At 44.4% G+C, this 27,967-nt stretch overlaps 1 protein-coding gene across 1 annotated transcript in view; it reads left to right on the forward strand.

Annotated features, from left to right (window-relative positions):
* The window catches only part of vav2 (vav 2 guanine nucleotide exchange factor), a 184,192-nt gene that overhangs the window by 128,834 nt on the left and 27,391 nt on the right, over nt 1-27,967 (forward strand). Inside the window, exons 4-8 of the mRNA XM_056578961.1 lie at nt 3,838-3,906; nt 14,847-14,952; nt 19,877-19,975; nt 22,452-22,520; nt 23,614-23,714. Coding sequence (XP_056434936.1) covers nt 3,838-3,906; nt 14,847-14,952; nt 19,877-19,975; nt 22,452-22,520; nt 23,614-23,714 — 444 coding nt within the window. The remainder of the gene's footprint in view (nt 1-3,837; nt 3,907-14,846; nt 14,953-19,876; nt 19,976-22,451; nt 22,521-23,613; nt 23,715-27,967) is intronic.

Genomic DNA, 27,967 nt, shown 5'->3' on the forward strand with positions numbered 1-27,967 from the left:
GGTGTTTGAGTCCTAGCCGATGGTTCTTGATCTGAACACCAATGCCTGCGGTCGACCTGTTGGCCTCCTGGAGCAAGACGCCCTTGCGCCTGCCAGCTCCATTGGATGCATACGCAAATAAACCAACACGTATTGCTTTGCATAAAGGTGTGACCAACAGTAGCAATACAAGCCACTACAATGCATGTTCTTTGGGGCGATTTCAGAATAATTCAACATTACTGGTGCCTTATATTCTTGTCCACTACTCCCAATCCCTCCAGGTGACACCTGATTGATGAGGCGCGTGTCTAAAATGGAATGTATCCTAATACAAGGCGTGACCTATTTATCCCCCCCCCCCCCCGCATGTCTCAATCTGTGCCCGTGTCTCCGTCTGAGCGGCAACATGCGGCGCTCTCGTGCCAGACAAGGCAGCTGCTCACCTTCGCTGAGCTCATCCCAAATGCACGTCGTAGCTCCAGCTTCTGCTTTTATTTTGGGGGTTGCACGGATAGCGTGCGCTAATTAAAATCCTTACCGCTCGCATTCTCTACCTCGCATCCTGCGTCTGGAGATTAGCTCGTCGGCGCAGATGCACCGAGCTCGGAGGAACGCACCCTGCGCGCTGAAAACCAGGAAAATGAAACGCATTAAAGCCGCATTTAAAAGTTGAGTGAGTACAAAGTGAAGACGCGCAGTGGGTCAGGAGTTAGCCTTACCCACAGCAGAGTCACAGTCATGAATGAATCCATTGCGGTTTGAAGTATGAGCTTTTAGTCTATACGTGGCACAGTTAGATATTCATAGGTTCACAATTGAACCTATGGTGCAATTGATTCACCGTTCTTTCAGTAATATTTTATCTTATGTATTATATTCTCAAACTATTCCGTACTCCCAGGGGTCAGAGACAGGAGTGCGATTCAAGAATGAAGTAGTTACATTTTTCAATAAAAATGTCAACGTAATGTTCACCCTTCCTTGACCCTTGAATGATAAGGTCTATTGTTGTCATTTTAATGATAATAGTTGTAGTTCAGTATATTATTACGACAGATTATGGCGCCCTCTAACAGTGCAGTGTACACAGAGGTAGCGCGGGGCCGGCGGGGCTCCGTGATACGCGTTGTTCCGGGCGCTGGCCCCCGCTGCAGCATCGATCCCAGCCCCGACACAGCTGTGAGCTCTGGTGGTGAACCAGTGGTGACCCTGGTATTCACAACCCAAGCACCGCTAGGTCCGGATGGAGCTGATGGAGTAAGGACATGTGGAATCCTCATCACAATCAGAGAAGGATGAATGTGTGATGTGGATTATCTAGGGAGTTTCCCTTGGTTTGATGTGGAAGACACTGAATGAGGGGCTGAATAATGAAGTGGTGATATACAGGGTGTAAAGCTCTTTGTGGCCGGTACATTCTGTCTTTATCCCTATTGGCTGGTGCTCTGGTTGGAGAAGAAGAGACCACCAGGATGAACCTGGAGGTTGCAGGTTTCATTCCCAGCTGTGGTTACAGTGTCCATGAACATAGCACCAGTGAATCGAGACAAACTGGTTTGACGGTAACCTGGCCGTCTGTTTTGGATACCCCAAGTGGCAGTGTCCAATCAGATGAAATCCAGCTAAACCAGTTGATGCAGTCCACCAATCAATCCAGCCAGCCAGACGCTCAATACATTGTGATGTCACAAATCGAAAGATTCTGAACTCGCTCGTAATGTGTCATTAACATGACATAAAAAGTCAAGGTGTCTGCTCAGATGTATGACCTACAAATCAGCTCCAATCTGAACAGTCGATGCATCACACCAATGAACTCCTATCAGCCGGTCTGACCATCCCTAATTTTGACAAAGGTATAGATTTCAAAATGGCTTGTAAATGGCTCAACATGACCCCTGCATCTGAGATAGGGGCCCCTTAAATGTGCACCTGAGGGCCGTGAACTGGTCTGTTTAAGAGGATCAATGGTGCTTCTGGTGTTTTCTAGTTCTTCTCCACTGACCTTAATCCCGCTGCTGTTAGAGGTGAGGCTTGATGTTTCAGGAATCGACAGGTGAATGCCCTGTCCCTATTACCCCAGACACGAGGACACATTACCCTGTCAGGGTCAATACATGTTAGGAGGAGAAGATGGGGATGGAGGGTGGTCAAAATGGAGGGATTAGTCGGGTATTGGAGGAAGTTTTATAGCAGATACGGTCCTGAGAGTCTAATCCCTGTCACTCGGAGGTCCAGGTTATCTCCAGTAACTCACTCTGCCGAGTGAGTTGTGGGACACACACACACACACACACACACACACACACACACACACACACACACACACACACACACACACACACACACACACACACACAGAGAGAGAGGCCCAATCTTAAGATTAAAATGTCATTCTTGTCCACTTTTTGCTCAGTTTAATGGTTTTTGTTCTTATTTTATTGTGTTTAGTCTTTAGTTTTTACTTCTGGTCTAGTGGGAGAATTCATCTTGAGCCTTAAGACTATGTCAGGCCTTCGAAGAGCATATTTGTTCCCTGGTATTTTCCTAGTGTCTCGCACCGTGGCCACTAGTCCGTCCTTGTCGGCAGTTTTTCGGCCGATCCAGCATGTTGAATCCGGGCCGTGACGCGAAGAGAAACGAAAGTGAGCAAGGCAGCAAGCAACTTCGTCAAGAGGGCAGGCTCAATAAGATCGGCTAATTGTTCCACTTCATCTCATTTGATCATTCATCATTTTCAAATATTCTCGATCAGAAGTAGCTATATTACGAAACTATCTGAGCGAGAGTGGTATGAAGTGGGAGGCAACAGCTGCTTTGTTTGATGTTTGAATATATCCGCAATTCAAGGTCCTGCGATGTCCCTTTTGACAAGAATACCGCCACCTGCTGATAGGGGGAGCTATTTCCTCTCAACGTACACATTATTGTTGACCGTTGGCTCTAGTCTCTTTGTGTAAGCTAGTTCTTTAGGGCCTTTATACATCATTTAAATGGAGCTGACAGTGGTTTTAGTCTTTCAGAAGAAAAATTGTGTCATTTAGTTTTCCATTTCACAGTGCAATTTCCTTGTTCTCCTCACGTAAGCATCTTTATGAGATAACGACTGGAGTTGAGAATCCACCATTTTGAAGAGCTAATTGATTAAGTATTCTTTCAAGCTATTTTGTGTTCCCTGAGGTGTATCCTGCACTGATGGCGGGATTTGAGAATTAAATGATTTGGTTGAAATGAATTGTCGTAATTACTCCATGACACTCAAATGATAATGTCTATTTTTGTCATTTTGAACCTCATTTTTATTTCAGACGTGTAATAAGCGTGTGATTTAAACCAGTTGGATCTTTCGTGTGCTAAATCAAATTGTGATAGTGTCTTTATTGAGATGAATCACGACTGAGATCATTTGGTTACTGTCTCAAAACCTTTTCATGAAAACCCCCTAAGAAATAGAGACATTTGTCGTGTAGATATTAGGTCATAGTATTTTGTTTTAAGTTAATATTCTCTCTGATAAATTACCTTAAAAGTGTATGGTGTGTGTTTATGGGGCCATACCGGCATGTGTGAGTGACGTGTGTTTTTTTTTTTTATAATGAGTGATGTGTGTTGATAAGTTGTGGAGTGAATTATGTCATGTACGTGTAGACAGGGCTCTGTGTGTGTGTGTGTGTGTGTGTGTCGGTGAATGTGCATGCTTCTGTTGTGTAACTCAGGAGACAGCCTCTGAAACAGACAAGCTGACAAACTGTTTCCGCTCAGCTTCACGTGCACGATGCTTCACACACACTACATGAGGCTGAGGCTACAACCGTTCTAACTTTGCGTGTGTGTGTGTGTGTTTGTGTTTTCCAGGCCCTTTCCATCGGAGGACACGGCTCTGAATGAAGATGATGTGTACCGAAGTCTTGAGGAGCTGGCAGAGTAAGTGTTCACACACACGCACGCACGCACACACACAGACACACAGACACACAGACACACAAACACACAAACACACACACACACACACATAGAGCCACAGACAGACACGCACATGCACGCAAACACTTACACACACACATCTGTGTTCACACACATGAATTGACACAACCACACATGCAGACTAACACAGCAGCAGCAGTTTGGTATAAATGTCATGCCATGTTGTTGCAGTGAGCCAGGTAGCTACTGAAGTGCTAATGAGCAAACTCTCCGGGTTTTGTCTAAATACAGACTCGTACCTCCTCAGGGGAGTCAGCTTCCTTCGCTGCACCCCAAGCTACACATGTGAGGTATAAATACTGCTGGAAAAATGGCTTTATCCCAAATATACTACATATTAATGCATCGTGTATTAACTGTGTTTCGTCAATTGGCCATTTCATCTACCATCATTTAGTGGTGAGGTGGGCGGAGAGCAAGAGAGCCGGTTCCACTGATGACGGCTCTCGTTCATCCCTGATTAATGGAGAATGATGAGGCCTCCCGCTGAGATAGGTGTCATTCATCATGGAGAGAGAGCGACAGAGGGGGAGAGAGACAGAGAGAGATGCATACGGGGGAGAGAGACATAGGAAGGGCTGGAGAAATAGAGCGAGAGACAAAGAGAAATAGAGAGAGAAAGAAATATGGGGAGAAAGAGATGGAAGGGATAGATTATATATGAAAGATGAATAAAGGGGAGAGAGAGAGAGAGAGAGAGAGAGAGAGAGAGAGAGAGAGAGAGAGAGAGAGAGAGAGAGAGAGAGAGAGAGAGAGAGAGAGAGAGAGAGAGAGAGAGAGAGAGAGAGAGAGAGAGAGAGAGAGAGAGAGCTATAGATACATGCCAGCTGTATACATGTCGTTATCGTGCTTTCTGGGAATCTAGACTATGAGTTCTAGAAAGCAGGTTAATACTGGATTAGCACTCTTATCAACCAATGGTGCCAGTGTAGAATTTAGCCCTTTCATGTTGGAATGTGAACACATGTTGCTTGTGGCACATGTTGGGGGTGGAACATGTATCTGGACGCAGTCTCTGGAAAAATATTGACAGTGGCTTTCGCTTTCTCAAAATTTGTTGTGATTTTATGTTGGTCGGAGTGATAGTAATAACTATTACTATTTAGTCATTTATTTAGCAAAGTGAATTGCAGTGCATTCAGATGCATGTCATTAATGAGGTAGGTTAGGGCATCTTGATCAAGGAGGCCTACATGAAGACACGCTGTTCAGGGATCTAGCTAAGAACCTTTAGAGCATAACTCAATCAACCTCCCCACTAGGCTGCCCCTTTGTTAAGATATGACTCGCATCCAAATCAGCACATAAACTGACTAAAATATTTCCTTAAATATTGCCCATTCCACCTTATAAACTGAATTAGTGATTTCTGGCAGTCTACCCTCGGAATCGTTCAACGTGGTGTCCCTACAGTAGCATTCAACACATGAGTATAGTTTAACCTTAACCTTCGACCACCGAGGACCGGGTCATTGTACGAATCTGCAGTTCAGCAGCCCCACTGATCCTGACCTTTCACAAGGTACACGTTTGCATATCCATCCGTCGATGGAAATAAACTCCTAATTGATCCGTCATCGGCGCGTGTGCATAATGCATTCAGACACGTTTAAGCTAGCAATAACCCCGCGCTCCGAGATGTATTAATTAGCCTGAAATATTGATGCAAGGATGATTTACGATGATGACGTGACCAAACTGCAAAGGAATTTCATGGACTCTGGTATAAAAATACAGTGTCTCATATTATTATTAATATTACAATTATCATAATTAGTCTTGTTTACAGCGGACAACTTAGAATTACTACTAGCAATAATACTATTAGAATTATAGTGATTTAATTATGTTGGAGTGGGGAGATGGAGATTAAAAACAAATAAACAATTCAGTTGTTTAGCAGATGTCTATATCCAAAGCGACCTACAGTGACAGTACAGAATAATGTTGTTATAGAGCAGGAATGGGTTTGGGCATCTTGGAAACCCAACCGAGAACATTGACTGGGAGTCAAGTACCTTATGGGCGTTGTTAGGCAGGCCACTTGGAAAGTGAATTGAGATAATCTTCCAGTTACTTTGCATTGAATGAAGCTTCACTACACTGAAGCGACCCCCCAGAGAAATGCAGCAGGCTTAGCTACAGTAACATAGTAACAGTAGTTTAACTACATCGAAGCAATCCCAAGCCAGTGATCAAATGTTCAGTTCAATTGTTAATTGAACAGTAAGCGGTGTCCTCTGCTCTCACCGCTCCAAACAATTTAGCAGCAGAAACAAACCGGGAGTGTTTGTATGTGTGTGCACGGCGCATGGTTTCCCATCTGTCCTCGGCCTCTGCCATTGTTCCATCAAGTAAACTGAAGCTCGCGACGGTCCAGGCACGGCCATGGGATTTACAATCTTCATGTTCACCGGTGTGCACGCTCACTTCACTCGCTCTCTCCTAGTGGCCTAAAACGTTCAGAGGGCCATGATGACGTCATCTTTTCCACACGCCGGCTTGCGTAGTTCAGGCACACTGAGTAAAGATTAGGTTTGTTCGATCCTCAGTTTTATTTCAGACTGAATATGTAGCTTGTGTGGACAAAACCACACTACTCAATAAAAGACAGACGCTGCTGAAGAGCTATTTGATTCAGAAAACAGCAGGACCACAACCACGCTACTGAGCTAGTTAAACCAGTGACTTGTAGCCATGCTACTGCCTAACACGGCCTATCGCCACTACGCTGTTCATGGTGAAAAGCATTGGTGAGGTTTGTCCAAGTGAAGCATAGACTACTGTTGAAGCTGGAGTAGAGGTCACTTCCTTTGGCAGCCAATTTTCATACATTTACATTCTGATGTCAGTCATCAGAGCACTTTTCAAGCATAAACCATCCCCTGTGAGCTCACCAGGAAATGATGGGGTTAACAAAATAAAAGCGGGGGGGATGGTATTCTAGTCGCATGGTATGGCAATATGAGATGCAATCCTTCAATTTGCATTCCGCCAGGGTGGTTCGCTGGAGGCAGGTTTATGCAACCCTGGCAGCAGCCAGAAGTTGGGACCTAATTGCGGGGTCGTAGGTTAATGCTTCACCCTTTGACCCTGTTTTCGGTCGGTGGTAGCGAGGTGTCAGCCCCATGCAGCCCTGCTTCACTCTCAAGCCTTTCCCCTGCGGAGAGGAAGTCAACAAACAAAATGAGTTGTGACGGCTGGAGCACTTTCCTCTGCGTTGTATCTGTGAATTAGGGGTGTCATCGACTCTGATTTCGTCACATGCTACCAAGTAAACACGCCTATAAAGAATAAATGTATGCACTTCAGTGCTCCGGTCTGGACCAGGGATGTGACTCTGCACATGAATCCCAGAGCTGAGACATGCATTGGCACGCCTGGAGGCCGTCTCTAACCACGCTCTCAGTCGAACGGACCGGGCTGAATGCTAATGACATCCGGGTGGCTGAGGTTAGAGTGTAGCTTCCCTTCTGATAAAGATCGGGGAACAGTGATAATATGGAGCTAGGACTAGTGTTAGCTGTGTCCGGTAGCTTTAATTTCCTCTGTCGTTGCTAGGGAGATGGAAAGCTATCGGTTTATGTCATCGCTGTGGCGTGCACACGCTGTTAATCCTAAAATTTTTGGGGTGTTTGTGTGTGTGTGTGTGGGTGTGTGTGTGTGTTTGTTGTTTGTGAACAAGGGATTTTGTCTGGATTTGTGTGTCCCAGCAAAAAGTAAAGAGGAGCTAGCCAGTGTTTTTCTCGTGTTTAAATGCTAAACCAACAATCGAAACCAAACCGAACCAATTCAAATGGAACAGAACAACAAATAACACAAAGAAGCAAGTGTTGACTCAACCATTTAATTCCGTCAAGCTCACTTTAACTAGATTTGAAGTTTCCAAGTCTAAATCAACAAGTTTGAGAACAGCGAACAGAGGTTGTCTTGGTTGGCGTAGTAGTGACAGGCATTGTCAACATGTGTGTACATCGCTAAAGCAGGAAGCCATCATTCACGGCCCATCTTTGTTAATTTGTCCATTAGTTAATACCAACACTGTAGTAAGCCATGTTATTTCCTCTCATGGTATTATCAGATGCAACATTTGGCTAGTAAATGAGATACTCTGTAGAGTCTCAATAGTCCCGCTGGCTCGTGAATGTGCCTCTTTGTCTCTACTTCATCCGCCTCAATTCATTCAATGGAAGATGATTTAATTAACGTGAGTTTGATATGAGGGGTTTGGAAGGTACTGGGAACCAATAGCTGATGTTTAACTGTTTACACCTGTTACTTTTTGTATGAGCACCTAATAAATGACTAGATAGGAATGATTGCAGGAATGATTGCATGAAATGTAGCATTTTTATTCACTGGCCATGAACACTATGTTTGTAAAAAAGTAATAAAAAGCCTTTGTGCATGTATGTCTAAACACAGAGGACAAGTAAGTTATCATGCATATTACATTATTACATGTAATCCACATGTGTAACAGTCATGTTGCTTTTTATATTTGTATGGTAGCCAAATAGGTAAGATAAAAATAAATGAAAAAAAAATAAACACAAATCAGAAGACAAATCGCCAAACACAACGACAAATCAGAAAACACAACGAGAAATCGGAAATCACAACAACATTAACTCCTGAAGGTAAAGGTGGGAGCCGATCACAAAGATCGGGCTGGGGCAAGTAATGTGAAAGTATCTTTCATGTGGCCACACAAAGGAGGACACGATTGGACATGGGAGTTAAGAATATATTACTATACATTGCCCTTATGTTGCAAACAGGTGTTTGGAAAATGTGGAAAGGTACCAACCCTTTCCGGTAGGAATGATGTTTTTTTTTGTTTTGAGTTTATGATCTTGATTCCGTAGTTGTGGTTGGGATTTTCTATATGCCGTTGTGTTTTCCGAATTGACGTGTTTTCTGATTTGCGATTGTGCTTCCCTATTTCCCGCTGTGATTGGCACGTCACCACCGTACTTTGATTCATACTGATTTGTGTATGTCACACATACGCAAACCGTGTTCCGAGACAATGTGCTCCATTAACCAGATCCCCTTTGCTTGATATTTTACAATGACTTTATGATTGTATAATGGTCATGCATAATAGTTTGCTCAAGCAAATTTGCACCCTTGGAAGAGCTGTCACAACATGTTTTCCTCAACATGTGAGGGGAGCGGTCACAGTGCAGTAACGAACACACCGCCGCATCAGGAACATTTTAACAAAACATTCCAGCAGAAAAACAGCTTTGTCTCTTTGGAGAAGGTATTCAAGAGTCTGCTCTGATCCAGGATCATGGAAAAATAGATAAAGAGAGCTAAACCCTTCAATGCCACTGAATACTCAGATTTGTGCCATGCAAGTCCATCTGAAATGTGTGCTTATTAACTATTCAGTCGTTTAGCAAAAGCTATGATCCAAAGTGACTTACTGTGAGTTCAGATACATGGCACTAAGAAGCTGGTAGGGGGTTAGTGCATGTTGCTCAAAGATGCCTACAGGTAAACTGTGGACAATGGGTTTAGAACCAAGAACCTTTTTGTGGGATTCAAACATCCATAATGCACTTCAAAGAAGCTTTAAGGGACTCAAGTTCAGTACATGCCAAAGGATACCATGGCTGGTATTCGCAGGTTCTGATCCCCAAGCTCCTGCTTGCTTCCAGGCTAACATCTTCTTGCTATGTGGGAGCACATTAAAATCTCCAGCTGACATCCCTACCTACAGGCAGGACAGGCCAGCCACTCCACAGAGCACTGGAGGAAAGCAACAAAAAATGGAAGCATTCATAACATGATGTTACTTTTAGGAAGCTAGTGAGCGTGCTTCCCCTCTGGGGATCTGTGTTCAGTAGCGATAGTGTAGCACTGAGGCACCAGTGGGACACTACAGAGCCACTGGGATTAGCCAAGTGTTCACGCAACGCTACTGGGGCTTGCAGCACCAGTGTGGCCCTGCGGGGCTAGCAATGTGTAAACACTTGACCTGTGTTCAACAGCGTTAGTGTGACACTACAGAGCCGTTAGCGTAGCATTAGCGTGGAGCCATAAGGCTAACAAGGCCCTGTACTGAGTCCATGGGGCCACCCAAAGATTCGCCTGCTCTCTATCACACCAAGGCTAGCACAGGGATGTGGATGTTAGGGGACATCGTTGCACACACACACACACACACACACACACACACACACACACACACACACACACACACACACACACACACACACACACACACACACACACACACACACACACACACATTTGTGCACAAACATAAACACATTAGTGCAAACTCACACTATGCTCCAGGAAATAGGTAGATGTAGGCATCCATACAAATACGCACACACACGCAGTCACACCCACACCAACGTCAGAGATAGAATGATTTATGTGTCTTACTGGCCCAGGCGACCAGAGGACATGCATACTAAAGCTGTTATAAGACTAAATATGGATGTTTTCAACGTACACACACACACACACACACACACACACACACACACACACACACACACACACACACACACACACACACACACACACACACACACACACACACACACACAGACAGAAGCACACACACACACACACACCCCTACATGCTCACTCACACACAAGGATGACTCGCCTCAAAATGAAAAAATCTGTTTGACCTCAAAGTATCTGTTTATTGACGGATATCAGAATCACTTTTTAGGGAATTTAATTCACTGAAGGACGATAAATGATATTAAAGGTGACAATTTTCTTTAGAAAGGTGCTACATGTATTCACAAATAGTTCATGGTGTCCTTCATTTTCCCTGAAGATCTTCCTCCTCCTCATCTCCTCACATTAGTCTTTCATCGCTTTATGTCTGCCCCCTCTCTCATGGATTAGACCTGGGATTACAAGACATTTGGTAATCTCTTCCTCCCCTTCCAAACACTCTCTCAGATTACAGAGCGAGAGAGAGCGAGGTTAGCAGGTTTAGAGAGGGCCGTAAAGCCTGGGGGGCACTGGTGGGCGCTGAGCGTTAGACAGTTAATTTAGTGGTACATCTCCGGCAGTTATGACTTTGACTTTGTATTGGACATGTTGTGCAAAGGATCATGGGACGTCTTGCGATAGTGTAGTCTCACGATGCCAGACGATCTGAGATCTCACCATTTATTTTTTCACCAAACATCACAGGGTGTCTAACAAACGGTCCCTAACAGACCTTTGGTTTGACAGGAAATGATGCCCTCCCCCTCTTATCGTCCATTGTGAAACAAACTGAAAACATAGAGAATCACATCGTCACACGGTGAAAGCTTTTTATAAAAATATATACATAAAGTATCCTGTTCAAATATATTGTTGACTTATTTTTCGTTGAATGTCTGCCCAGTCCACACGATTGTTGAAATTAAGGATTTCAAGCAACTTTGTTTGAATATTTGTAACCCAGTATAAGAAAGACTCTTAGTTAGTTAGTATGACAGACACACACACAACTCATGTCACTGCCGCATTATAATGGTTAAAAAGTAGCAACGAAACCTGGGTGTTTTGTTCTGGTTGAGAGAAGCCCTTAGCGACCGACTTGTGAGTCTTGCGCTGGCATGTCAGATTGTGGTGTGCTGATAAACAATTCAGACAAAATGTGAACGGTTAAATTCACGTTATGCTAATGAGCCCGTTAATTGCAAGATAATTGGCCATTTGATTGATAGTGCCCAACATCTGGCGGGCACTGGTGGACTGGCGGAGTTGAATTTCATTTCCTGCTTTAAAGCAGTTCAAGCAGTGCTGTAAACCATCCATAAGCAGCTGGCTCACTGGGGTGCTTATGGGAGTTGGTATGTAATGGCCACATATGAAGCAAGACCCCTCAATTAACGGTTCAGACGGACCTCGTGATATCCCAGCTAGGATGCTGAATACATGATCAAAGCTCCATGCCTTCTCCATTCTTGCCCATCTCCGATACAGTTCTGTTCTCCAGTCAGTGGAATGACTAGTCTTGTATCTTAGACCAAGCCGTCTAACAGAGTGTTGTGTTAACACCTTCTGCACAGTCCCCCCCGCTCGGGGGCCCAGCTATTAAGTTCCTAGAAAACGTGCGCCGCCCCGCACTTTCTCTGCTGTACCTGTAATAAAAAGACTGGGAACTACCTCCTCACCGGCGAGATTAAAAGTACATCAGCGCTTTCCTCCGAAGCACATAATGAGATCCAATTCGTCTTCGAGGACGCAAACGCAAATTTAAAGGCCGCGGAGAATCGGGCGCTACGGCGCGCTCTGCCCACGGTCCTCCTCGTAGCTTTAGAGGCGGTAATTGCCCCGGCCGTGTTGATTAACAAATTTAATTTATTTAGCTAATGACGCTCCCTGTTGAGCCATCACCGCCACAATAAGCTGTAAATGTTGCATACGTATTAATTGATTTCCCAGAGAACATAGCGTTATAGGGGGTCGGTGGAGAGGGGGGTGGTCCTCAAGGGTCAGTAACCGCCCCCCCCCAGAAGTCATTTGGCTCCCCACCGCAGAACGCTGTGTTGTGCTGGATGCGGGCCTAATTAAAGGTCACTGCGCTAGCTGGGAGCCGGACCCAGAGCGGCGGATTAGAGAGACGTAGCGCTCTCCGCTGGATGGGGAAGCTGTCTGCTCTGACCGCTGTTTACGTGTGCACAGAAACACTGCATCTACCCTGGGTTTATTAAGGGAGCGTGATACCCAAAGGCTTTATAGTGGAGTGTTGTGTTTATGCTAGTGATATGCTCTACATTTATTTTGCCTTGTTGTGGTCGATAAATTGTTTGTGTGTATAGTTTGTGTGTTCCCGGTTAATGCAAGGCACATATGGGGTTTGTTAAGGGTTCTGTAATACCTCCATGGCTTTAGAGTTGAGCACGGTTTTGAAACTAGCAATCTTTTCCAAATTGGATTAGCATCATTGTTGTCGTAATACATAATGTGATGATTTATTTCTTTGTGTTCACAGATGACTGAAAACGTAGACTTCCTGGGGTTTGTAAAGGGTTCTCAAAAATGTTCAAGTTGAGTACCGGGGAAAATATAGCAATAGTTCATTTATTTAACCTTGCTGTTATAAATAATTTAGACATTAGCCCTTATCCAAAGTGACTTTGGATTTGAATTTATTTATTGAATTTGAGGATACGTGTCAGGCATCCTTCAGAAAGATGCTTAACCCTTTTCAGATAGGAACAGGAAGGGCCGAAGGGGTATAGTATATTGCTCAAGGATTACTTTTCAGAGACTGTGAACGTTTGGTATCAAACCCAGAACATTTAGTCTGAGAATGAAACACCCAATGTTTGGCTTGTGTGTACAAACTTTTTTGAGACATGTTTGGTTGAATTTTGTTGTTGTTGTGGTTCTGATGAAAGTAATAGCTGTAATGACATTGTGCCCTGAATTCAATATTTAAAAGAATTTGCTTGTGGAGTTGAATCCCCAAAAGACCCTCTACAACAGTGTCATAAACCACCCTCAGGCAACAACTGAACCTACGGCAATGGGATAAAAAGTGATGTTATGCATTAATAATTGCATTTTTTTAAGAGAAGGGCGGAATAAAGAAACACAGCCTGGAGCAAAACGTTTAGGTTATTTCTCAGTGGTAGAACTGTTCAGAAGTGGTGGATTGGTTTTGCCACTCGTGCCAGAAGCGGTTGTAGTGTTAAATGTGTCAGTTTCTTCTGGGTGTTTTGTGCCTCTCGCCGTAGGGTGAGTCAAAAAACATTTGAATAGCAATAGCATTTTCAACTGACCTTTGTAGATTTATTAAATCAGTTAATGTTAGCGTATCTATTTGTCATGTGTATAAATATACATATATATATATATATATATATATATATATATATATATATATATATGCGTGTGTGTATATAGATGCTGAAAAGTCAGAAGTAAAAAATAATATAATTAAGTCTTGCAACCAAAACATGTGTGGTTGTAAGGATCCCTGATTTAACTAGCTGCATCTTGTCAGCTAAACATTGGTGTGTGACGGTGCTTGTGATGCTTAACCCTTCCAGACACCACTGTGAACATTAAGCGCTCCCCAATGGAGCTCTGTACATCCACACACGCCCGACACACTGCAGGGGGTTCATAGCATGCCTGTTCATGAAGGTTAACCCGTCCGGACACGCTATTAATATTAAATGCTCCCCTGATGGAGCACCACGCTTTGGGCGTGTGCTTGTTATAACGGCTTTGTTTAATCTGTAAAGTAGCACAATGTTAGCAGTGTTTCTTTGATAAAACTCTCTGAGCCCTGGAACTCAAACTTTTATCTGTTGCCCCAAAAATATATTGAAGTCGGCTATCGACTTCAAATGACGACTTAGAAAATCTTAAATCGACAGCAGCCCCAGAGATAGCTTACTATGATGTACAACTCTGACTCATGGCTCATGTCAGCCACCAAGCTAACGCATACGGTAATGACTTGATTGAATATGCCAAATAAACGTATCTACAGCTGTATGAGTAGTCGACTCCTCTAATGGTAAGTTAGCAAGTTAACGTGACATATTTTCACCGGCGGAGCTGAAGACAATATCTCCACTCTTCCCAAGCTAGTTCAAATCACAACGTTGTGGAACTACGTCTTTTGTTATTGTTTTGATTGAGAAACCCCCTAGTGGATGAAATTACATTTAATGCATACATTAAGCACAGACATCTCACATATAATAAAACAACAATAGGTTTCAATAAAAATGATATGTATTTAAATGGCCTTGTTTCTGTGTGTGTGTGTGTGTGTGTGTGTGTGTGTGTGTGTGTGTGTGTGTGTGTGTGTGTGTGCGTGTGTGTGTGTGTGTGTGTGTGTGCGTGTGCGCGTGCCTCTCTGTGTGTGTGCGCGTGTGCAGCGAGCACGACCTGGGTGAGGATGACATCTACGACTGCGTGCCGTGCGAGGACGACGGAGACGACATCTACGAGGACATCATCAAGGTGGAGGTCCGCCAGCCCATGGTGAGAAACACCTCCTCCTCTATGCTCAGCTCCTCACCTCCACCCCTCACCTCCACCTCCACCACCCCCCATACCGCCATAACACCCTCCATGCCCCCATGGACCCCTCCACCTCCAAAACAACCCTGAGATGATCCTCCAACCCCCTCTGCTCTCCCACACCACCCCACCTCCACCTCCATGCACCTCCATCACCCCCATACCGCTAAATCCCCCTCTGCTCTCTAAACACCCCACCTCCACCCTTCACACCTCCACACTTCCCCACCCCCATCACATACCTACACGAAGCCCCGCACCTCAAGAACAGCCCATGGTGAGGACATCTGTCGATTCGCTTTTTACACAACCTCCACCCTCCACCCTCCACCTCCACCCTGCAGCTCCACCCCACCCTCTGCTCCCCACACATGCCCTACCAACAGGCAGCCTCACCTTCAGAGTAGCCCCCATGCCTCCACCCCACACCTTCACACTCCTCACCCCCCCCTAACCCTAACCCTAACGTCTACGTATCCCTCCCCCCACAACACACCCCATAGTGAGGGGGGCATCTGTCTCCTTCAGCCGAGGTCCCCACACACTGCACACCCCCCCACCCCCACATACACACACACACACACACACACACACGCACACACACACACACACACACACACACACACACACACACACACACACACACACACACACACACACACACACGCGCGCACACACCCACATACCCTACACTACCTTCACCCCTGACACCTGGATCACACATGATGTGTGTGTTAATCCATGCCAACACAAATCTACCCAAATGGATTAACACACACACACACACACACACACACACACACACACACACTCACACTCACAAATGTAAATGAGAAAGCACCATAGAAAAAATAACATTCAACATTCATACATGCACCGAACCATCCAAGCTTGCATGCTCTCACACACACACGCACGCGCACGCGCACACACACACATCCACACATATACACGCACCAACAAACTCTCGCAGGCTTTCTCAGCGTCATACCACACACAAGAACACAAAAGTACACACACAAAGTAGCTATTTGTAATGTTGTCACTGTTTGCATCATGGGTGAGACTGTCTCTAGTGCTATGTGATGAATGGTTGTGTTATATAACATTTATTATTATCTTACCTTCTATATTTTTTATATAACATCTTTCACTGTATAATCTTCATTATAACCATTTTATCACCTTATGTGTTTAATATAACATCTACATTATATGACATTATATATTTCTAGATATTTAATACAACAAATTTCAAGATATTACATCATAACATGTATCATTATGATACCTTATTTATTTATGTAACATATATCATTGTACAACCTTCTATATGCTAAATATAACATAACTTATTACCTTCTATATGTATTATATAAAATAAATCATTATACCTTCGATCTTTTCAATATAACATTGAATATTATCTTCCTTATGTGTAATAAACATTTAATTATACCTTTATTATGTTTAATATAACATATATCATTGAGTTACCTCTATATGTATAATGTCAAAGCCAGCTTTATTGTCAATTCCAACATATGTGCCAGACAAACGGAGGAAAATAAATATTATATTTACAATACATAAATTATAAATACAAATTTTGAATAATTCTGAATAGTGCAAAGTTAAGGCAAAACAAAACGGCATGTATAAAATAAACTAAAAAAAGTAAATCCATTGAAATATGCAATAGGGGTTCTTGGGGGAAAATTGGAGGGGGGTTCAAAGTCCAGAGGTTGTGGGGGCAGAGGGGAGGGAGTGAGGGGAGAGAGCTTCCTGACAGCCTGGTGGTCAAAGCTGTTTCCCAGTCTGGTGGAGCCGGCCCGGAGGCTGCGGTACGGTCTCCCAGATGGCAGCAGGCTGAAGAGGCTATGTGAGGGGTGGCTTGGGTCACCCACAATGCTGGTAGCTTTATCATCTACCATTATATTATCATCGATATGATTCAATTAAATTAGATTTTATTTGATATCCCTTCATCGCAGTTAGTCTCAAAGGGCTTGCTTAACAGGCCAAATATTTACAACACCTCCTAGCTTTAGACCCCCAGAGGGCATGACAAAACTCCCTTCTTATCAAACTATAAATCCTGATAAATTTGGCAGAGTGGGGATTCGGGCAATTTGTGCCAGAATTGAGTCAAGGCATCCAGTCACAGTCGCACAATAGACCAGGCAGCCAGTCACTGCAATAGACCAGGCATCCAGTCACGGTCACTGTAACAGACCAGGCCTCCAATCACTGCAATAGACAAGGCATCCAGTCACAGTCACACAACAGACCAGGCGTCCAGTCACTGCAATAGAAAAGGCATCCAGTCACAGTTACACACCAGACCAGGCATCCAGTCACTGCAATAGACAAGGCATCCGGTCACAGTCGCACAACAGACCAGGCGTCCAGTCACTGCAATAGACAAGGCATCCGGTCACAGTCGCACAACAGACCAGGCGTCCAGTCACTGCAATAGACAAGGCATCCGGTCACAGTCGAACAACAGACCGGGCGTCCAGTCACTGCAATAGACAAGGCATCCGGTCACAGTCGAACAACAGACCGGGCGTCCAGTCACTGCAATAGACAAGGCATCCAGTCACAGTCACAGCACTCTAAAACAGACAGTTATGAATCAGATGGGGCAAGGTGCACAGGAAACATGCAGACAACCGCTAATCTAGATTAGCAGCAGGATACTCAATATAACATCGAATATTACCTTCTATATGTTTAATATAACATCTAGTATCACCTAATTTATGATTAATGGAAAATATATATTAAATGACCTGCTTTATGCTCAATATGACATATAATATCACTTCCTATATGTTCAATATTATGTATATAATTCTTAATCTTTATGTTAAATATAACATCCATCATTATATGACCGTCTCTATGTTTGATATAACATCTATCATTATATTCTCTCTGTTTGTTTAATATAACATCTATCATTATATTACCTTCTCATGCTGCAGATCAGATATATGCAGGTAAGTGATGCAAACAATTCATTCATTCACTCCACAGTTGGGTCTAATACTGTTTCCGCACATTAGCCCTTCTCAAAATGCATTATAATGCATGTAATGCAAAGGAAAACACTGGGCTGTGCATTGAGGCGGCAGTCATTCTCTCCCTTCAACACATACAGGCTTACAAACACCTGCTTTAACCCCCCCAGCTCTGCTAGGCACGCGAGCCCCTCGTTGTGTCACCCTGCGTCGTATCACAGAGCCTCACCTCATATAGCGTAGCATCGAGCCGTAAGGAAGCGCTCCCACTCTGACCAATGAGAGCTGCTGCACTGAGCCCTTCTGACGCGCAGCAGAAGTTAATATAAACTCTGTTTTTAAACGCGTCGACACGTCATTCGTTGACTAAACAGTGTTTTCGAAGATAGAACACGTGTTCATTAATTAAATAATGTAAAGATAAGAATATGTAGTCAGGAGGAAAACTGGCGCTTGTTCAATTTGTTAATACTTATCTTTACTGGCGGACTTAATTTGCATTCCTGCGTCCAATTGCATTGTGGTCCGGCTACATCGTAGGGTGGGGCGGGGGTGCATCACGATCCCACCGTAGGGATCATGATGCACCCCTGTATCATGTACAACGATCACGGACGAGGTGCGGGGATTGTTTAAATGAGGACAACTTAACGAAAGACAACATTCGGAGGACCATTGTGCTGTTATTGAAGCTTCAGGCGAAACCTCGGGCCGTTAAATGAGTCGACGTGAACTGAATGCATGGTCCACTTGTTATTACTCACAACAATAAAAAAACACATCTACGTGCTCCTCTCGCTCTGGACGCGGCGGAGCAGGTCGTAAGTTGACACAACGCAACGTGCCGCTTTTCATGCTCAGTGTAGCTCCCGGATTATACACACACACACACAAACACACAACCCCCCTGAGAGGGACAGGATAGCCAGTGAGCCCAGCTGAGGTTAACTAAACCATCAAAGGCCTCGCCCCCTCACCCCCTCTGATTGGCCGGCCCTCCTGATTGACAGGATGTAGCACAGAGAAAGTCATGGTTCTATAGTCGTGATGTGGTGTTTTGTCAGTGTGTGTCTTGTGATGAGTTGGCATGTGTTTGTGTTGGTGTCGACTAGTACATATTCATCCTCCCCTTCTTGTACACGCACGCACGCACTCACACACACACACACACACACACACACACACACACACACACACACACACACACACACACACACACACACACACACACACACACACACACACACACACACACACACACACACACACAGACACACACGTTTGATACATGTAGACATGTCAATGTGACTTTGTGAAAAAGGACTGGATGCACACAATCCACAAATCCAGAGGCACACCCATACACATGGACACCACACACACACAGGTATCTACATGGAAACAACACAAACACACACACCGCACACACACAGACTTACATCTGACTTACATGTGTCTTGGGGCGTGCTGCAGTCTCTCTCTGTAATCACACAGCTTCATTCCCAGTCCACCTCATCCCATTCTCATCGACCGTGAACATTCCTCTTGATTTTTACTATGGTTCTCTACATCAGTGGAATCACAACTGGCCTAACCACACCCTAGAGTTAAATGTGTTTTAACTTTCACGTGTCATAAGGTTACGACAGGGCTTTTGTTTCCTTGTTGTGACTGGCATCTGTGAATATCAATGTATAAAATGTTTATATCAATGGTGACCATACAATGCAATATGTCTTCTCTCTGTAGTGCGAGTACTTCAAGCTGTCTATCGGTCGTAATAATGAAGTGTGTGTGTGTGTGTGTTTGTGTGTGCGTGTGTGTGTGTGTGTGTGTGCGTGTGCGCTTGGTCTCTATAGAAGATGGGCATGAGTGAGGACGACAAGAGGAACTGCTGTCTAGTGGAGATCCAGGAGACCGAGGCCAAGTACTACAAGACCTTGGAGGACATCGAGAAGGTATGGGAACACACTGTGTGTATGTGTTTGTGTGTGTGTTGGCGTATATCTGCACAGTATTCAACTGAAGTGATTACGGCAAATGTTCTTCCAAATGTTTAGATCACTCATGTGTCAAAATGGATGTGACATCCAAACACACACGCATACCGACAAACACACACACCGAAACACAGTCACACACACACACACACACTCAGGAATACAAAGCTCTTGTGGGCAGGGCCACAGCGTGGAAAGGTCAGCTATTGGCCGATTCACCAGGGGCCAAATGTCAGAGGATCAATGCGGTTATTATTGGCTCACGATCACAGAGGGAATCCCTTCCCTGGGTGGAATCACTAGAGATACACACACCTTTATACACACATTCAAACACATACACACAATATGCATGCATACACGTACACAGACAATGCGTCCACAAATTGACACAGGGCGCCCATTAAAATGTATTCGAGGCCTCGAGTCAATATATGCACACATTTGAAATGCACACTCACGCACCCCGTCACACACACATTAAACGCTAAATTGCTTATTCGTCAGTAAATCAGCCTTTATTAGTTGGTGAAACAAACAGCCGCCTCCGACGACACAATGCTAACGCGGATGCTTCTGCCGCTGCCGATCCTAGCGAGGCCTCCGCCGCTCCACTGATCCCATTAGGGCTAAGAATACGCCGCAGCGCTACGTGGTGCGATTGCTAGCGCGGGGCAGAGGGGAGCGGGAACACAGCGAGAGGCTCTCGCTGTGATCAGGGGACGCGTTGGGGCGTAATTGAGTTGGGGTTAATAAAGCTCGTCAGCTCGTCATCATTTTATAACAGATTTATTTGTTATCGTTAGCAGCATGGGAAGCGACAGGCAGGTAATGATGTTAGCCAAACGGCCGGGCTGTCTCAGGTTGTCTTCACGGCTGGGAGTTAGTGCAGCTTTTATCGGAGCTATGGCAGCTCACAGCCGTGTAGCAGTTTGAGCTGCTCCTGTTTATACTGCTGCTGTTACCTACCTTCCTTTGTAAAAGGTGAAGGTGTCGATGATGAAACTAGATGAGCGTGTCATCTTTTTCACATGATATGAATCTTATTTTTGTTGAAAACTACAATGCAAAGTATTGCATGTCTTAACAAGGCAAAAAACACAACAAGATCAAGATACAATTAGCTAATCATGTTTTTTTTAATGTTTTTTGTATCTATATTTTGTAGTTTTAAAGGCCGATCCTGAATCTAACATGATTCAAAACTTCCATTGAAAGACATTAAGTCACCGTAGTCTATAATAGCTGAGCCGTCGTGTTGGGAACCTTTTGTCTCATAGGTAAAGCCTGTAAGTTGAACAATGTTTTTCTTTTGGGGGATTTGACTCATGACTTTTCTATTTGCTGATGTGTTTTGCTTTCAATAAAGGTCAATTTTGTTGGTTTGATGACCACTTTATGTCATGGCAGTTGCCATGACATGAGTATATTCTATACTGTAAAACTATATGGATAAATAATGTCATGCGATCAGATCAGCATTTCTTCTATACATTGAAATGTATAATTGAAATGTATTTTAAATATCTCACCATCAACCCACTTATGCATCCTCTTTGATTTCATAGGTGCATTATATTTATCACGGTATATTCTATTAATCTAAATTAAAGCATATTAGGCTAATAGTAGCCTATATTATCTATCAGGCTGAATGCAGTCATGAGTCATTGAGCGGATGCGCTCGTCATTTAGCGTATGCGCTCGTCATTTAGCGTAGGCCCCTATCAGACAGCTATACACAGCTCGTCTCTTTCAGCTGCAATTGTGTCATATATGATTCAGAGATCCGTCAACGACGGGTCTCGCCTGAAGAGTTTAATTTCATTATGCAGATTCTTAGTCGAGGACACCTTCGTAGTTTAATATGCTGACAAACCCTCCGTCCCCCAGCTGAGAGTATATTACTGTCTTAGTATATGTCTTGTATTTGTATTTAAACTATGTTTTTGTACTTTTATAACCCTATAAACCTCTGGCTGAGGTGAAATGGTGGCGAAAGGGAGTAGGTAGTGCATTGTGTGTAAGGGCTAATGTACCCTGACAGGGTGATGCAGGACCCTGACGCGGGGCAGAGCCGTCTGAGACACCCTAGAGTGGTTATTTTGTCGCTAATGACCGGCTCGCAGTACATAAGCTCCCTTTAGCATGGCTACGTTCTGAGGAAATCAATAATTTCACACAAAATAAAACAACAAATAATGATTTTAATGATTTAACCTTGGTTTAATTGCTTCCGCAAAGAAAAGCAGTTTGTTTGAATCTACGGTTGTAAATAGCGTCCGTATGGCAACGGCCTGTGATACAGAAATAAAAGGCTACAATGCCGCAATTGACCGATCAGAATTTAGTATTCAACAGAGCCTTGTGATTAAATGAATTATGGGTGTTTAGCTCTCTAACCCTGTCACCTCATGTCTCCGCCGCTGTGCAGAACTACATGATACCCCTGAAGCAGGTGTTCACTGTCCACGAGATGGAGGCCATCTTCGTCAACTTGGAGGTGAGTGAGGAGTGAGAAGCCCCCCCCAGAGGGTAAAGAGTCATATCATATCAAATGTTATGGTCTCTAGGCTGCAGATGATTGACAGGAGAGGGGGGGTGTGCAGAGGAATGACCTACCTGGGGGGCGGGAGGATTGATGCTTATTTTATTGATTGATGGGTCGACAGGCCTATGGGAATGTAGTAGGAGCCAATGCTGTATAAATAGTCATGGTTAATAGTGCTTTCTAGCAGGAGCCTTTTTTCATTTATGTTCTTTCAGGCAACCTTTATAAACAAAGTGCATCTGTCCATGTACGGCAATAACCCTCAACGAAAATATTTTTATATGCATAAATTCATTTTCAATAAAAAAACGACCTTCAGAATGATGTATGCATAAAACTACACACTGACACAGTTTAATATTTGCAATGACAACAGTTCTCTCCAAAACACCCTTTATTCAAATTTTTTACAAGAATTGTGTCCAAGAAAAACGGAAACAGTTTGTTATAAAGTGAATGCTAGAATGCTAAGGAATTGTTGTAAAAATGCAAGTGCTAGGATGGTAAGGAATGTTTTTATTGAGCAAATGTTGGGATACCTTCCATTCAGTTGCAATATAATCTGTGGCCAAAACAAGCACTTTTAGAGAAGACATTTACTGGGCACTATTGCCCCAAAGTACTGCTTTGAAGCACTTTTTCAGTTTTGCTGTAGCTGCGTACTCGCTCAATACTGGACCGATCTCACAAATGGTCTGCATTAGTCCCATACACCAAATTATAGTTTGAAACTTTCCAAAGTTTACTGTTATGCTAGGACGCAAAGGAAGTGTCTGGATGCTGTGTGTTGTTAAAAAGTGAATGGTAGGAAGCTAACAAACTGCCTGAAGGCTGTTTATTGTATTCAACTCCATGCTAAGATGCTAAAGAAGTGTCTGGATGCTGTTTGTTCTTATAAAGACCATGCTAAGATGCTACAGAAGTGTTTGGATGCTGTGTGTTGTTATAAACTTCATGCTAAGATGCTAAAGATGTGTCTGGATGCTGTGTGTTGTTATGCACTCCATGCTAAGAAGCTAAAGACTGTCTGTGTGTTGTGTCCCAGGATGTGATCAAGGTGCACTTTACCCTGCTGAGGGCCATCGACCTCAACATGGTGGGAGGAGGGAACGGCCTGGGGAACATCTTCCTGGACTTCAAGGAGAGGTCAGGGATACATCGATTTACTGTCATCTGTGTGTTTATGAAAAGGATATGTTTTGGGTTGATGTGTGTGTGTGTGTCGGATTGATGTGTTTGTGCGTTTGTGTGTGTGTGTGTTTGCGTGTGTGTGTGTGTCTTAATGAATAAAATATCTTGTGTTGATGTCAGTGTCTGCATGCACAATGTGTTGTGTTAATGAAGCTGGCATTGAGAGTTAGAATCGGAGTGTGTGTCCGTGTGTGACCACTTGTGTCCCCAAAACTCCCTCCAGGTGTTTATGATGGCATTAATTCTACACATTTTACTCAGGACCTCTGCTTCAGGCCTGTCCTGGGGAGCCACAGGGTTGCTTTAGGTCTCCCAGGATTACACAGCGGATAGACATGATTACTGTTGACGCAATGAATCAATTAAAACAAAAAGATGTGAGAGGGAAAAAAAAAGCTGACAATGCATCTGTCCACCAATCAGATGAGCCCTGTAAATCTACTCAAAGTCACGGCACCCAAAGTCTCCCCGCTTTCTGTTGAGTCAGATGTTTCCTAAACACAATTGTGCCGCCCCTCTTATCAGATTTGTTCTGTGTCTAATCCCAGCCTATCTGTTCCGCTCTCTTCTGAGCTCTCCTCGTCTTCTCTCCTCTCCTTTCTACTTTCCTCTCCTCTCCTTCTACTGCTCCCTCGTTACTTTTCCACTCCCCCTTTCTCTCCCTGATCCTCTCTCATCTTCTCTTTTCTGCTCTCACCCCCTCCCCCGTCCCCCCTCTCCTCTCCCATCTTATCCTCTCCTCTTCGCCCCCCCTTCTCTCCTTCCTCTTCCTCATCTCCTTCCTCTCTTAATCATATTGCCACGTTAACACACACACACACACACACACACACACACACACACACACACACACACACACACACACACACACACACACACACACACACACACACACACACACACACACACACACACACTTGCTATAGTGCAGTCCAGACACATCCCAATGTGTGGAAGTCGGATACATTTGACTTGAGATGTGTGCGTTCATGCGTTCTTCCTCTCTGCTCAGTTCACCCCATGCTCCTCACTTTTACTCTCCCCTCATCTCCTATTCTCCTCTCCTCTATCCCCTCCTCTCCTCTCCTTCATCCGCTCTCCTCCTTTTTTGTTTCCCTCCCTGTGTCTCTTCTCTTCACTTTCCAGTCTGCTCCTTTCTCCTTTCGTCTCTTCTCATCTCCTCTTCTCCTTCTCTGCCTTTTAATTTCCCCCCATCTACCCTTATCCTTTGCTCCCCACTCATCCCCTTTCCTCCCCTCTACTCCTTCCTCCTTCCCTCTCCCTCATCCCCCCTCCTCCTCTCTACTCCTTCCCACTTTCCTCCCCTCCTGTCCTCTCCCTCATCCTCTCTCTATCCTCTCCCTCATCTCTGTAACATGATTCTGCGCTAGCTATCCTCCCTCCTCTCTGGGTGTTTTAATTTGAACTTAATCTCCTCATCCCTGGGAAGGCCCGGACAGCTGGCCTGAGGGCTCTTCAGTGGGTGTAGGTGGCCGTCGCTTCCAACATGACTCCCTCTGCCCGGGCCCGAGTGTTGCCTCCCGACATGGTAGCATGACAGGGCACATCTGAAGAAACAGCTTCCATCTCTCCCTCTCCATCCTCCCCTCTCTTCCACAAAGATGCAGGCACAGACGAACGCACCCGAAGCACACGCAGAACCACATATACAAACCAAAAAAAAACACAAACACACAGAATTGCACACAGGAACACATGTATGAAGCCAGACACACTCACACAAACATACGATCACAGACATGCAAGCACACACACAAGGAAACGGTTATGCAAACACACACAATCACACACACACACACACACACGTATTCACAAGTATAACAAAATTCTCACACACACACACACATATTCACACACACACACACACACACACACACACACACACACACACACACACACACACACACACACACACACACACACACACACACACACACACACACACACGTTAAAATCCACACACAGTGTTGCCTGTTTAGTTCATTGGAGGACTTGATCCGATTGCTGCGACGTATACAAGTCTTAACTTGCACGCAATTCAGAAAGCGATCAGCCTGCCAAGTACTTCCTGCTCCGGCCTGGAGTTGAGCCCCGACACAGATTCCAGTAGCGACGGTAAAATTAACAAATCCCTGCACAGAGTCAACCATAATGTAGCCCGGCACCTCCCTCCAAAGTGGACCGATTCAAAGACACTAAACCCAATCACAGTTTTCAATTTGACTGGCTGCCACAACTAATTATCGTTACCCAGGCAATATTGGCGCTTTGAGTGAAATTGTCTGCTAAATGTAACTGAAAAGTAAATTGGAAATATTTATGGTTTGCGCTGCTCTTACTCCGTGACATTAGCTAATGCTAATCATAGGATTAAATAATCAAGGGATTAGCATTAGTACATAATAGGAATTAGCAGCAGTCAGACAGGTAAATCCAGCATTTGAGGCTTGATATACCTGTGAATGCACAGGGATTTGCATTTGAGCAGACAGTCTACAGTTTTAATTTACATATATTTACATGTATTCATTTAGCAGACACTTTTATCCAAAGCTACTTACAAGTGAGGCTGAGATCAATGAAAGCTTACAATCAATGCACAAAAAAAAATCGAAGCACAAAATGTGTTAAATCATCAAACATCGTCTTCGCTTCCGCTAAACATTTAACGAAATGGTGTGCTCTGTTAACAGGGGATTCCCTGACATCCTCATTGTATAGACATAGATGGAGAGTATTTCAGGATGGAGGTTCAGTTGAATTGCTGATGATGTGCATCACTTCCTCTCCCGCTTATCAGCGCCATTGGCGCCAGTAGCTGCCTCATAATGAGCGTGCTGCAGCTCCCTATCTATTGGTTGATGGTATTACGGTAGAACCAGGGGGACTCATGCTCCCCGTCCGCGTCTGTCCTGCCCGGGATCTCAGGCCCGCCTGCTGCCGTGTCACTCATTTGGCTATCTGGGCTTGTAAGTCCCACTGACCTTTGCAACAATGCCGCTTTTTCTTTATATTTCGGTCCCCTCGCGACTCAGGAAATAGACCCGGGTGCCTTTTCTTCGGCACATTTGTCTTTGTAGGGACTGCCACGTTGAAAATGTCACTGGCTTTATCTCGCTCCCCTCCTCTCTTCTGAAGCGGCACGAGCGCTCGCCGGTGCAAAGGGTAGAGTGTGTTCTGCGGGGCGCCGATGTGCTCTAAATAGAAATGTAAATGGCCTTTTGTTGCCGCCGTCCGCTCGCATTTACCGAGTCCTCCAAACTCATTTCCGGAGTTAATGCCTGGTCCCGTTCTAACCCTGTGATGACTACCCCAGGCGATTCCCGGAAGGTGTTTTTGAGGCTCTATATTGCCAGCCTCTCTGCTCCCAATTGCGGTCTTCCTAGACGCGTTGAGTGGAGGTTATGGGAAGGTCCCAACACCAGGTGTCAAAGAACATTAGCTGCCTTCAAGGCCTGTCACTTCCGCTTTGCTGGGAAGATGTCTGCACTGGGCTGATGTCTTTACTGGGCTGATTCAGCCGCTAGGTTTTTGTAAGGGCCCGGTTGGAGGTCCAGGAAGCAGTTCCTGGAAGTTGTGTTTTCTGTGTAATCGCATGCATCACAGATCCCCTCCAGGATATAACCTGAAGACTTTGTAAGTGTGCAGTAAATGCATTTCCTCAAAAGACTGAATGAAAGATAAACAGTGTCACTTCTGGTCAGGGGTGACATAAACGAGTCCCCTTTACACTATTTTCAAGGCCTAAAACCCTGTAAAAGTCACCAAAAACCATTGGAATCGTTGTTGCTTCTCTACACTTTTGTCTCTACGCACAAAAAATGACGATAATGTAGGTCTGGCCTCCCTAGTTGGATTTGACTGAGGACACCCCTACGTATTTTACTAATGTAGGCCTTTAACTTCCACCAGGAATACAGGCTGAAGACTTCCCTCCATCGTCTCTGGTCTTGAGACATCCCATCCAGTTGTAACCTTCTCCGGCTTCATCTCCTTTTCAGTGTTTCTTCTCCAGGTGGTCCTAGGTCTTCTGAGTCAAGTTTGGCTTTGGGCCCTAGCAACCCAAATTGTTGAAATCTCCCAATGTTACCAGGGCTTTCTCAACTGTATTTCCTTCTTTACCAAGCCACTGCCTTTTGTTGCTGCACTTTCACCACGAGGGCTTTCATTATTAACTCTCATCAGTG

Source organism: Gadus chalcogrammus, chromosome 19, assembly GCF_026213295.1.
Source record: "Gadus chalcogrammus isolate NIFS_2021 chromosome 19, NIFS_Gcha_1.0, whole genome shotgun sequence".
Taxonomy (NCBI): domain Eukaryota; kingdom Metazoa; phylum Chordata; class Actinopteri; order Gadiformes; family Gadidae; genus Gadus; species Gadus chalcogrammus.